The 13,952-nt window shown below is 42.2% G+C and overlaps 1 protein-coding gene across 1 annotated transcript in view; it reads left to right on the top strand.

The window, feature by feature from the left end:
- LOC144272803 (uncharacterized protein F13E9.13, mitochondrial-like) overlaps window positions 1-13,952 on the top strand; it is a 39,556-nt gene that overhangs the window by 1,101 nt on the left and 24,503 nt on the right. Inside the window, exons 3-4 of the mRNA XM_077831121.1 lie at window positions 1,201-1,283; window positions 12,213-12,393. Of these exons, the coding sequence (XP_077687247.1) occupies window positions 1,201-1,283; window positions 12,213-12,393 (264 nt within the window). The remainder of the gene's footprint in view (window positions 1-1,200; window positions 1,284-12,212; window positions 12,394-13,952) is intronic.

Raw genomic sequence — 13,952 nt, 5'->3', positions numbered from 1 at the left:
GTTTCTTGTCAGGATACAGTGACAGTGACCTACCTGGAAACTTGATAGCTGAGATGAGCATGCAGGTTTTTCACTGGGACATTTGCCCTTGACTTCACAATGGAGCATCAGTAATATTAGCTAGTCAGTGTCAGGCAAATTCTTCAGGCCCTGCCCAGAGTGATCTTATGGTTGTGGCAGACAAATTGAAGGTGGAGCACTCACTAGGCTCGGTATTTTTAGAGTGGCTTCTGAGTTTGGTTGCCCAATTTGTGACATCTACAGCCTGATTTTCAGAGGTGCTGAATGCCTCTTCTGTTGGAATTGTGAGTGTTCAGCACCTCTGAAAATAAAGCCTAAAGTTAGGCACAAAAATATCAGAGGACACTTGAAAGTTTTTGGATTTCATCTTACCTTTAGGGAGAACAGACAGAAAAACAGCAGACTTCACTGCTTTTTGTCTGTTACTCATCAATGAGTTATTTTGCAACAGTTTGCAATTGTAGTTGTATCTCTGTGTCTTGGATACAGTCCTGTGTACTCGCAAAAAGAAAAGGAGTACTTGTGGCACCTTAGAGACTAACCAATTTATTTGAGCATAAGCTTTCGTGAGCTACAGCTCACTTCATCCTGTGTACTGAGAACCTTCCTTTTAGCACCAGTGCAGTTTTTAAATTGTCTCCTGTGCATCATTCCTGTTTGTGTGCCTCTGGGAAAACTGTCATGCAAGATTTAACCTCCACTTCTCATGAATCATTGGAGAATCCCTACCAAGCATCCCTTCCTGTCAATTTCTTTGATCTTCGTCCTATTAATTTCCCATCACTGGTGCAGAGTAGTTGCCTGTGACATTGCCACAGATTGAAATACATGCTTTGTCACTGGTAAAGAATGAGGTGTGATCACAATTACAGGCAAGAATGACAAGCTAGGTGCTGGTCTGGTTCAGTGTAAGGTTACATTTGATATTCCTGAAGTATGAGGGCTTTTAAACCAGTTTTAGGAACTCAGTAGTCAAACCATGTCAATCAAGTTCTACTAGGGACAAGATACCATTAAGGTATGAGACATTATGCAACAGCCTACTACTCACATTATTTACTCTGCCAGTTTGTGCCTACTTTGGCAGTTCTGTCAATGCTTGCAATAATCTTAATCTAACTCTGACTTTGTTTTGATTTCTGCTTGTATCATGGCATATAACATTATTGTTCTTTGCAGGGACACCACAGAGCAGTTTGCCATTGACCCAGATCACTGATCAAGCCTGTCAAGAGGCTGAGATTTACAAGGATGCTGGAGTTGTAAGTTTCATTTTTCATCCTTCTATTTCGATTTTTGCATAAAGATATTGCTATGTCAGAGTACGACAAATGTTGGTTCTGTGGAGCTAATATTTTCAAGATCACATTTATATTAGAATTCTTGCCAAAACCTGGATCCAGACTGACATACAGATTGTTAGAAGAGGTTTGAAATTCAGTCCTAGATCCACATTTTGCAGATGGCCTCAATTTCTATAATAGTCTAGATCTCAGTATTCCTGAGCTTTGGAAGAATCTGGATTGGCACTTTGCAGCTCAGGGCCAATCACTTAAGCATGTCTGCAATCAAATCCTAGAAGAATCAGACCAGTTAAGGAAGTTAGATTGTCTTCTCTAGTTTTATGTTTATACAATGCCTACCACATGGGTTCCTGGTCCATAAATAGGTTTCTTAGGCACTATGATAACACAAATAATAATTAATATGATTAAGATAAATTGGTTATTGCCAAACATCTTGTCAGCTTTGTTCTTTGATAAAATTGCTCAACCAGTCTGACAAAGTGGTATATTTGTTTGCCCTACATATTGTATTTTAATATAATTAAAGTGCTCTGTTTTGTGGACTTACTGGAGAATGGAGTATGCCCAGGCAGCAGATCAAGCACCTCCACTTCCCCTCTAAGCAGATTCAACCTGTTCTGGTTGTGCTGGCCCCTTTGTGTATATTATGCAGGGTACAAAAAGCACATGTGTCCATTTCTGCTAAGTGTAACCCTCCCATGATATACCCCTGGCAGTTAGTGCTCTTCTACTTTACATATCTAGAAGATGTGAAAGGCCAGTCTCAGCCAAAGGCAACAAAATGCAGGTACTAGTGACTGAATTTCTATGGACCTCAGGTGTTGTAATAATTTCCATAGTTCAGCAGATTTTTAACAGGGTGCATGTCCTTTTAAAAGGTCAGGGTATGTTTTAAACATTTCATTGCGCTCTGCATCTATGTGCTGCTGCACTTTTTGCTTTGACTTGACTGGAGTGCAAGTTTCTGGCATGGCAATGATGCAGGGTCTCAGTGATTGGGCTTTAAACAGGGCTTAAATGAATAAATAGTCACTCCTGTGAAATACTTTTATTTTCTGCATAACATTTTGAATATGTTTATTTTTATATAGTATCATAAATTCACATGGTACTTTACAGGCAGAGTAAAATTGAATCTAAGTGCGTAAAATCTTAAATTACAGAAAGCTAGAAATGAGATGCAGAACAACATTTAATTTAAAGAAGAGTTTGCAAAGTATTGGATGGATAAACCTAGAAGGAGTCATGGTAAAAGTGGGGAAGGAGAGCCGGGAGCATGAAAGTGAAACAATGAGATGAAAGAGAGTATTAAGAAGAAATCTATGAGGAGCAGGAGACATGTCAGCTGTAAGAGGGCATGAGGTTATGTATGGCCTTGAAGGCAGAGACGAAAGTAGAATCTGATATGTTAAAAACTTACACCCAAACCAGGCGAACTGCTCCATGGAGGCAGATCTCTGTGCCTACAAAGAAGGCCATTGGCTTCACAGAGTTTACTCATGCAGAGTTTTCTGGACTGATGCCTCAGACTGTAAGATAGTTGGGTCAGGATCTGAGTTGTTGTTTTCGTCTTCTACAGCAAAGGTTCTGAACCTTTTTCTTTCTGAGGCCTCCCAACATGCTATAAAAACTCCACAGCCCACCTGTGCCACAACTGTTTTTCTGCATATCTAGTAGATTAAAAGATGTATTAAATTGATAGTTATACAGTTAAACACACACACATATAATATAAAAAAGAAAAGGATAAAATAGGCACAAAAATAAAAAACTGAATATTATTTTCTTTGTGTAAATCTGACAGGGTGCAGGTTTTGGCTTGAGGCCCACGCGGCGGGACATAGGCTTTGGCTCCTTAGTCTCTCTGCCCTGCACCCCAGTGAGTCTAGCACCGGCCCTGAAACCTGCTCGTAGATCCCCAGTTGAGATCTGCATTCTACAGCACAAACCGCTCTGAGCACTTACTGAAAGTACAACAGGAAATAGGTGACAGAATTAAGGCGACTAGAGTGTGATGTGGTTAGAGTGGCAGGAGAGGATAAGGACTAGCAGTAGGGCTTTGTGTAGAATGGCTGGGATAGGGAAGCTAGAGGTTAACATTTTGGTAGAGGGATAGGGTACAAAAGTAATCTGTAGTTCTCTTAAAGCCACTGTCAAACATTCCGTTATTTGACTATACTGGAGCTTTAATGAATATTTAGCAGGGGGAATTTTGTTTTCCTTGTGTAAGGAGTTATACATTGAAGCCTTTAGGGTCAAACCTGAAACAGCGTCACAAATACATTTTAAAAAATCTGTTGAAGAAAATGTAAACACTTAAATATAACTCCCTTCATTGGCCTCAGTTTTAGAACATCTTCAGCAATTTTAGACAAGTCACTAATATTAATATATGAGTTTGTGAAAAATTTTTTTTTTCGTTTTTGCCTTTCTTTGCTGGATCCTCAATTCCCCTTCTTCAATTAATATAACAAATCCTGTACTAACTGGGCTGCCATAATTTGCAGTATCAAAATTGCTAAACTCTTCACTTGCAAGCTTAAAACTCGCTCTGTAGATAGATGAAAGATTAATGCAGTAATTTCTCTGCATATTAAATCTTATATTCACTCAGAGTAGAAGTAATAGCACAAACATTCCATGTAGCATTCACAAGTGCCGTAATAGTTACATCAAACCTGTCTTTAGTTCCAAAGTTGAACACTTGAAATAGGCTTTACAGTTGAAATACCTTATTGCATTGTGATTGCAACACCAAACACGTGAGGACTCTGAAAAACAATGAAAACCACACACATACGCAGAATTCATGTCCCTTGCAGATTCCCCTTCCCACCTAGTAGAAAATAGATTCTGCGAGGGAAGTGTTGCAATTACTCCTTTTGCCCACCAGAGACTGCTATGGCACCAAAAGAAAGGGCAGATGACTCCAGGCCGAGCAACCAGCCATGGAGAGGGAGGCGGCAATGGCTGCCTTCCTCACAGCGTCCTGCACACAGGGCCGGGTGAGGAGGCACAGGACACTGGGGGAAGAGGGGTAAACAGACTGAGGCATATGGTGCTGCTAGTGGGTCATCTAGCCTGGGGTACAGAAGGGCTAGTGGGGGGTCACAGGAGCTATTTGGGTGATACCATTGGGATGGGGGTGGAGGGGGTTGCTGAGTGGGGGTGCAGGGACACATGGGGATAGGGTGAGGGGGGAGCAGGGGCACACAGGGATAGGGCCAGATGTGCCTGACTGAATGGGAGAGGCGAAGGGTCAGCCAGGGTCTGCATGGGGGAGGGTCCTCAACTCCCTAATAATCCCCACCCCAAAAAAAACCCCACCGTGTTCCATACTTCTCCCACCCATACCTAACAACCCTCCAGGTTCGTTCCCAGGCTCCTTCCCAGCAATTACTTCCCTCTCCCTCAGCTCTTCTGTTACCGCTGACACCCCCAAGCCTTTTCACTGCTTCTGAGAGGTGTGGGGAATACATTTCTGTACTGTAATTTAAATGAACTATTACTCAGAAATCTATATTAATATGTCTAGTAAGGAATCAATTTGTCAAAAAACATTTTCTGAATCTTTTTTGTTGTCTGTATTGTTACAGATATCTTGCTGACAGGTATTTTGAAATAAATTGTCAAAATAATTGAAACTGGCATGATTATATTTTGTTATTTTGACAAATAAAATATGCAGAATTTTGCAGAATTTTAAAATATTGTGCACAAAATTTTTAGGCACAGAATTTTTATTTCCCCAAGGCATAATCCTTGTTTCTTAACAGTTTCTTAAGTCCCATCCACACTATAATGTGGTGGAATCTTGCATAATTATTATCTGATATAGCTTGATTTAGTAACAGAGTAGTACACAAAAAAACCCTTACATATCTAAGGTAAAGAAGAAATCTTTTTGTTCAAGTAGAGCTTTTGAAGGAAAGCTGGTCTTGTGTTTAGGGTAGATGATTCCTACAAACAGAAAGTAGATCCTGTAGGACAGTGGTCTCCAACCTTTTTACGCACAAGATCACTTTTTGAATTTAAGTGAAACCCAGGATCTGCCCCACCCCTTACCCAAGGCCCTGCTCTGCTCGCTCCATCCTCCCTCCCTCCGTTGCTCACTCTCCCCCACCCTCACTCACTTTCACCCAGCTGGGGCGGGGGATTGGGGTGCAGGCTCTGGGCTGAGTCTGAGGGGTTTGGAGTGTGGGAGGGGGCTCTGGGCTGATTCTGGGGCAGAGGGTTGGGGTGCAGAAGGGGTGCAAGTTCTGGGAGGAAGTTTGGGTGCAGGAGGGGGCTCTGGGCTGGGTCAGAGTGTTGGGGTTCAGGAGGGGGTATGGGGTGTCAGCCCTGGGAGGGGGATCAGCATTGGAGTAGGGGGTTGGGTGCAGGAGGGCGTACGGGATGCTGGCTCCACGAGGGGATTCAGGGCTGGGGGTGCAGGAGAGGTGCGGGCTTCCATCAGGTGGCATTTACTTGGTCGGCGGCACAGCAGGGCTAAGGCTGGCTCCCTGCCTTCCCCGACCCCACACCACACCCAGAAGCAGCCAGCGTGCCCTTGCAGCCCTGGGGGGGGCACGTGGCCCTATCCTCCATGACTCCTCTCTGCAGGCACTGCCCCCACAGCTCCCATTAGCCGCAGTTCCCCATTCCTGGCCAATGGGAGCTGTGGGAACGGTGCTTGCAGGTAGGAGCAGTGTGCAGAGACTCCTGTCCCCCCGGCGTGCTGGCTGCTTCCGGCAACGGCGTGGGGCCTGCCTTAGCCCTGCTGCGCCACCAGACTTTTAGCTGCTGGAGATAGCGATCGACTGGCAGAGGCTCCAGGATCGACCAGTCGAACACAATCTACCGGTTGGTGACTCCTGTTGTAGGACAATGTGCCAATTGATTTCCTTTTATAGGGGAGCGACTGAGGCAGAGCTAGAGGCATGGATTTTTCCAGAACACACCTGGGTGCTGGAAAGGAGATATAAAATGATGATTCCTAAGTGAAAGTTAGTTTTCTTCTAGACTGTTGTTTGTGTAACTATATCAGCATTAAGGGAAATGGTAGACTCCCCTCTGTAGTTAGAAGAGTTTGGTTTTTTTTAAGAACAAATATCCAATATCTAATTGTAACAAAAGGAGAGCTTTTTGTTATTATAATATTTTGCACACAACACATTTTAGACACGTGTACACATCACTCAGAATGAAAGGGGTTACAGGAAATATTTTATATGAGAAGGAAGGCAATTGTCTGAATAAAGAAGATGTAAATAATCTTAATATTCAACTAAAAAGAAATGCTAGAGAAATAATTACAAGAGTTTTATCTGTTCCTATCCAAATAAATTCTGTTTTGGAATATGTAATACTGTAACTGTTGCCATAGATTTCTGCTCTATAAGCTTAAGTTCCAAGAACTTTAATTCAGCATAACTGTTTTCTCTCCACCATTTTAATTAGCTGTCTGATAATGAAATCTGTTTTATATCCATATGAATTCAGTAAAAACACAAAAATCTGTGGTAAGTGTTATAGTTTTGACACAAAAATAAGAAAGCAAGCTTTGAGTTAATGTATCTGTAATTTAGCTCAGTGTATTGCAGAACATATGTTCTCTTTTTCAAATTAAACAAAACCTAATGTGCAAAAGAACACAGTCCTATCTGATGGTACCCAAAGAATAACATGTTATTAATGTAATACCCAGAGCCTGTTGCGTTGCCCAGGGCTGAGGGGCACTCTAGTTGAGGAACAGATCTACTGAAGTGTCTGGGTATAAGTGTATTAAGGGGAAAGGGCTCAATGTTTGTGCTTTTGATTGGAGCTAATGTGTTTTAGTATCTTGTGCTGGGAGCTGTTATAATAATGGGAGAGGCTTTCATTTTTAGATTTTAATGAATAAATGACATACTATTTTTTTAATGCTCATAGAAAATTTTCAAAAGTTTTCATAAAATAATTTTAATGATAATTTTCTGTCCAGACTGTTATCAATATAAAATATTTGTATTCTCTAGGTCACCTAATCTACTGTATGTCTACAAACCACACAATCAAAAATTACCACTTGTGCTATTCAGTATATATTTTTTTCTATCATGAAGCACAGTGTGGACAGCATTAATTTGAGGCCTAGACATAGCCCTCTATGACTTCCCTCTCAAACTGTGGGTCAGCACATAGTCTGCTTCCTCTCTTCTCAGAAGCTACTGTGAAATGCCAGCAACAAAGTCCAGTCCCTCATGTCTGCTCTCTTCATAGGGGCAGTCATAGGGGCAGCCATAGACACTGTTCTTCCTGATTGTTTTATGGTTCATGAGAATGATCTTGTGGAGTGGATTGAGGCTGGCCAGTGCATACACAAAGCAGTGCATCTTCCCAGGCTGTTTGTTGGTGGCGAGTATATTGTGAGACTGGCTAATGGATCTTGGGTGGAATTGAGAGGGGGATAGGAGACACTGATGTTGGGCTCATTGAACTAATACTTCTTTTCTTATTCCATAGCAGTGGTCAGGACTTAGGAACTCCTTCCTACCACAATAGCAATATGGGAGCGGGGGCTTCTTACCCTGGGAGGATAGGAGTTCTAGCACTTCTGCTGTAACTCTGAAGTGAAGAGGAGACTTTCCTGTAACTCTGGGATGAAGAAGAGAATTCCCATCTCATGAGTTCTAAGTATCTATAATATTTTTTAATTATAAACAAAAACCCCACAAACAGCCACTGGCTTGGGTCCTTTTCGCCTCTCGAATGATGCATACACACACAATAAATTATTACTATTACAGCTCGATTAGCTTCTACTTCCTGTACGACAGTATAAACTCTTAACATAAATGGGGGTTGGTTTTTGCCTTTGGGTTATAGGGTCTTTTATATTAGTTATTCTTAAAACTGTGTGGACTTTTGCCCTCCTACTGCTCAGGCAAATAAAAATCTCATAGCATAATTTCTCCCTCCATGGTGATAATTTTTGTTGTGCCCAAGGTTCTGGCAGGTGACTTGAATCGCGCAGTGGGCAGCCACCTCATTGCCTGTGATCCGGGAAAAGGCCTTCTGTGAGATTGGAGGGTTTGGAATCTGCTTGCCCAAGGTGACTGCCTCACCATTTTTGCAGGGAGATATGATGCTGCCAGTGGGAGCAAGGAATCCTTCTACATTTTATCTGTTGTCCACCTTCTGGTTCCTCTTGGTGGCTGTTATCTGCTTCATGATGGATCAGAGTTTAGTGCAAGGCTGCATTTCATGTGTGCAGATGATGCAGCCCTTGTGGCTCACAGTGTTGATGCCCTACATCTTATTACTGAGTTCTCTGTTTCATGCAAAATCTTTGGGCTAACAGTAAGCTTGAAGAAGACCTATCATGCACCAAGCCTCTTCAGAACCCATTCCAGATATCATCTTAAATGGTATTCATCTGGATGTTGTTGACCAACTTTGCTACATTTGCTCTACTGTTACCAGCAGTGTAGATCTTGATGCTGAGCTGACCAGTAAAATCGGCAAAGCAGCCCAGGAACTTTGGTCTTTTGCAAGACAGAGCCTGGAACAATAACAAATTGTAAAACTATAGTGAAAATCTGTATTTCTGAGATATGCTTTATCCACTCTTCTATATGGATTAGAAACATGGACAACTTACATCAAATATATCAAAAGACTAAACAGTTTTCATATCAGATGCCTGTGTAAAATTCTTCAAATAAAATCACAAGACAGGCTGATAAATATGGAAGTGTTCAATTGTGCTGGTATGTCATTCGTGGCAACGTTGATCAGTAAAAAAAGACGAAGATGGCTTGGACATGTCAACCGAATGCCGGATAACTGGATCCCAAAGCGTGTGCTGTGCTCTAAAGATTACAAAGGGTCTAAAAAGAGAGGCAGACTGCTGCATAGATTTCAGGGTGCTTGCAAGGATGATTTAGTATCCTTTGAAATCTCTGTGGATGATTGGGAAATGCCGTTCTGGTTGGCTTGTAGACGGGGTGATGCATTGTGAGGCGGACTGGATCGAGCTTTGTGATGAGCAGCGTCAGAGGAGGAAAGAATCTGCTGCTCGGATTCAGAGCGTTGCTAGCGCGTAGGTATGCCCTACCTGAGGATGGGACTGTCACGTGCGCGTTGGACTGAGCAGCCGTCCAAGAACTCAGCAGCGTATACGCCATGCTAAGCAAAGAGCGACGGTGCCAGTAGCATTTCAGTACAAGAAGTTTTTGTTTCATACACAAGACCCTTTCTGCCATGGCCAGACTATTTAAAAAAAAAAACAAAACAAAGTAAACCGACCCATAGAGCTTGTCAGAAGTTCTTTGATGGAACATTTTTTGGTCAGAGAATGCCAATTGTGAAAATTGAAAAACTTTTTGCAGAGACTTTGACAAATTTGCAATGGAGAAATTTCTGGTTTCCTACCAGCTCATCCACCTGCTTTTTCAGCAGCCCAGGCTTCCAGGCTCCTCATTTTTTCCAAGAGCCTGTAAGCATTGGGAGCCCCAGCTCCTAAACTCCCAGGCTCTTTGGTCCTTCCATAGCTTGCCTGGCAGAGTACCATGGAATGGGTCTTCTTCGGGTTTTCAAATCCCAACTTACAAGGTTCCTGGCTCAGCAAGGTAGACTCAGCCAGGGTACCAGAGCTTTCAGGGTCTGCAGCTCTGGGACAGCCCACTGAGAAGACTGCCCCAGAGTTGGGACTCCAGTCTGTTTTTGAAGAGAGTTTTGAAATTTGAATAAATCCAGATCAGAACAAATTTTGAAATATCTTAAATCCTTTGCAAATTGGAGTTGCACGGCTCTACAAATCAGCAACTTTGGGACTTTGACGTGTGTGTGAGAGAGAGAGAGAGAGAGATTTACCTTTCCTTTGACATCAGCTGGGTTCAGCAGGCTTTCTTGAATGAGTAGACTAGAAAACATTTGATCAAGTTGGGATTTCTGGAGCAATTATTTGCTGCATCCCTGAGATTTTTATGGAATGTTTTAATTGTATAATTCTGAGAGTCCCAAATGGTGATTATTGGTTAGTCAGTCACCTTTATCCCACAGTGTGAGCACAGGATGAGAAGTGAAGGTGTTAAGCTGTTTGGTTGTGCAGTTGAATTGGGCATGATTAAGAACAGATTTGAGGTTTCTTTATCAATACCCATACTGTTTCTCATGGGAGATTAGGTGGTTGGGGGATCCTTGACTTGCAAAGCTGATCCTCCCAGTGAGGAAACATCAAATAGTGAATGGCTCCATTAATTTGTTTGAGCTTTCGGACTAGGTCCATTGCTGAGTAACCATTTGTTAGCCAACTAATAAAAGTGTGACCTGTTGCCTCTAAGGAGATGTCTCCTATTTATCTAGGTATTTAACTGTCGGTCACCTGGGGACATCAGCAGTATCCTGTTATGTTATTCTCCATCATATTTATTTTAGTATGGTGCAGGTATATGGTCTTATCACACTGTTTCAAGAGACTGTTTAAATGCTCAAATTTGTGTTCCCATTCCTTCATTTTAGGTGTTTGTGATGTCGGATGTTTAGTCTTTAACTCAGCCATCACATGCTGGCTTCACATTTATGATATCGTATCTTTTGTTTACAGAAATAGCTTCTGCATTAAAAAATACTGTTAAAATAAAAAAATATACAAATGTAATATTTCCTTAAAAATATTTGTCTTTCTTCCTGGTTCTACATTCTTAAGTTACCATTAGCTGCACCATCATTGATTATTATTTCACTTGTTATCGTCCCTATGGTAAAATTTTCTTTGTTGAAATGCTGTCTCTGGTGCCTTCCAAACACGTTTAGTTCAGTTAAGACACCCTTGATAGGCTAAGATCTCTTGGGAATTAATCTCACTTTCCCCTAATTATGGAGTCGTAAAGAAAATAGGAGTTATGTATTTTTTTTTCAAATGATTCCCTTCTGTACTTTTAGAATTAAGTGAAGGTAGGTTAAGAAGGTCCAAATTCTTTTAAGAATCCTTATGTGAATGCAAAACATTAGATTTGAATGGATCTTTCAAGATATATTTTTAAACTTATTAGTCCTGGGCATAATTATATATGATTTTCAGCTATTGAAAATTTTCTAATGTATACCATACTGATGATTAAAAAAACAACCACTGTCTCATATAATGTACAAAGATGTTTAATGAATCACACAGGTTGAATCAGCAAAATAGTTTATAGCCACTCCATTGTTTACCAAATATATGTTTCTACCAAATGAGACATATAGTAGACAATAAAAAGCCAACATCTTCTGTTAAGCAACCTTGAATCCAAAATATGAGCAGTGTTGAAGCTTAATAACAAAGTTATAGGCACCTTAAAAATACTATACCTAGATATTTAACTCCTCCTCTTCTCCCTCAAATTTTAGTCATTTGAAAACATTTTCACTGATATAGTAAAAATACAAACCCCAAAAAACCGCAAAAGAAACCTTTGTTTATCCAAAATAACTTTAGTCTCTTGATATTAATTGATTTGAAAATTTTCTTGATTATCTAAAAATGCAATTGTCCAAACTTATTCAATATACTCTATTCCATCTGAATAATTGAGGTTTGACTCTACAGTATATATTTTAAATTGGATTTATGATTTAACGTGTTCCTCTATAGTTCGCATTGTAGCACAGATTCAAAGGAAATCTAATTGACAAAGTGTGTAATTGAAATCACATTTATTTCATTTTGTGATTACAGATATGATATTGATTTAAAGCATTTTTGCAAGTGGGTATTTGCATCAACAATTTACTGTAGATAATCCCTTCTTTGCAGAAAAACCTTTAAATATAGTGTTTCTTTTTAATATAAGCCTTTGTCTAATATCAAAATAGCTATGATTTATTTGAAATGGCTCTTCTCAATTTAATCAGATTTCTCTATAATAATCTCCACAGGATGGCTTGATGGTGGAAAATATGCATGACCTTCCTTACACCGTTTATGTTGGGCCAGAAATAACTGCAGCAATGGCAGTCATTAGTGCTGCAGTGAAACACACCTGCCCACGTCTCCCATTGGGTATCCAGATTCTGTGTTCTGCAAATCAACAGGCTGTAGCTGTTGCTCTTGCTTCAGGTAATAGAAATGACTCATAATTTGGTACTGGTAATTGATGTGATATTTCCTCTCTGAAACTTGTGTGCTAACATAGACACCCTCAGGAAGGAGACAGGAAGGGCACAGATCCTTCAGTACTCTCTCTCTCTCTCTCTCTCTCTCCTGAAAAGGCAGGAAGAGGGTTGTACAAAAGATGCCAACTTCATATTGAGATGGTCCCTATTCATTGCTCAAGTGAGAGGCAAATAAAGATTAATTTCATCCACAATGGTTAAACATCTGATTTCAGTTATATCTTGGGATACTCTTGTTAGCTACTGTAACTGAATTTTTGTAAAGGAATGTTTTGATGGGGTAATTAATACGAAGATTTTATTCTTTGAGTGATTGCTCATGTCCATTCAACTTAGGTGTGCGTGCCAGAAGTTTTTCCCTCAGCAGTATGTGTAGGGGACCGGCTCTAGCGCCCCCTGGAGTGGTGCGCATATGTCGTGGCATATAGGGCGTTGCCAGTCCCTTCCACCCTCAGTTCCTTCTTTCCGCCAGTGACTGTGCATGGAACTGGTGCTGCTTCAGCTAGTGCTGTTGCTTTTCGTTCGTTCAAACTCTTTTTTGCCTCTTGCAAATATTACTGTATATAGTTTCCCTCTAATTTAGTTCAACCTTTTTGTTAAGTTAGAGACTTAGTAGGTCGCTAAAGGGACTTCGCCTCAGGATGGGGCATGTCCCAGTCCCCAGGCTTTAAACCTGCGATCACTGTAAAAGGCCCATGTGAGCCAGCACTGGCCTCCTTCTGTGGCTCCAGCCAAGAAGCCCAGGAAGATGGGGCAAGGAAGGTCTCCATCTTCCCACAAGGGAAAGGACAAGTCTGGGGTGGACAAAGGCCCTGTTTCAGGCACCTCCTCACCCCCTTCGGGATCCTGGGCCCCAGCTCAGGTTGAGTGGTGTAGCCCAGCCTGCAAAGGCGGAGGTCCTCGTCAGCTCCAGGTGCCGTCCACATTGGAGGCCCTCCAAGCAGCGCAAGACATTATGTCCCTCCCGATGCCACACTCTCCAGCCCCTACGGAGTCCCGGTCCCAGGGTAAACCCACGTAGGGACCACCACAGTCTCCACCTTTCCGGCAGCACTCCCCGTCGTGGGGGACATCCTCCCAAAGGTCACCCTCTCGCCGCCGACATGCTTCTGACTGTGATAGGCAGAAGCTTCATAGCTCCATCCGGTCTCCGGACCTAGGATGAGGGCAGAGAGGCTTGAGGCACAGCTCACCAGTAACCGGGAGCAGACCTCTGGAGGTACACACCTCCCGGCAGGAGTTTCGCAGTCGACGCCCGGAATCTCCGTGGCACTGGTACCGTCCCAAGGACAGGTCAAGGGACCAACGGTACCGTTCCCCAGACCGTCGCCAATCCCTCAGGGTGGCATCACCGCGTGTGGCTGCATCTAGTTCCCAATCCCTCTCCCCACTCGTGAGGCATAGATCGCCAGCCCGGAGTCATTGCGGATCTGCTGCGTGCCGCTGGTCGCCAGGGCCCCAATCCAGACGCTCATAGAGGTCAGCCACATCCAACTTTGGGAT

This window comes from Eretmochelys imbricata, chromosome 12 (genome assembly GCF_965152235.1).
Source record: "Eretmochelys imbricata isolate rEreImb1 chromosome 12, rEreImb1.hap1, whole genome shotgun sequence".
Classification (NCBI taxonomy): domain Eukaryota; kingdom Metazoa; phylum Chordata; order Testudines; family Cheloniidae; genus Eretmochelys; species Eretmochelys imbricata.
The sequence above is the reverse complement of the archived record's forward strand: the minus strand, read 5'-3'. Positions and strand labels throughout refer to the sequence as shown.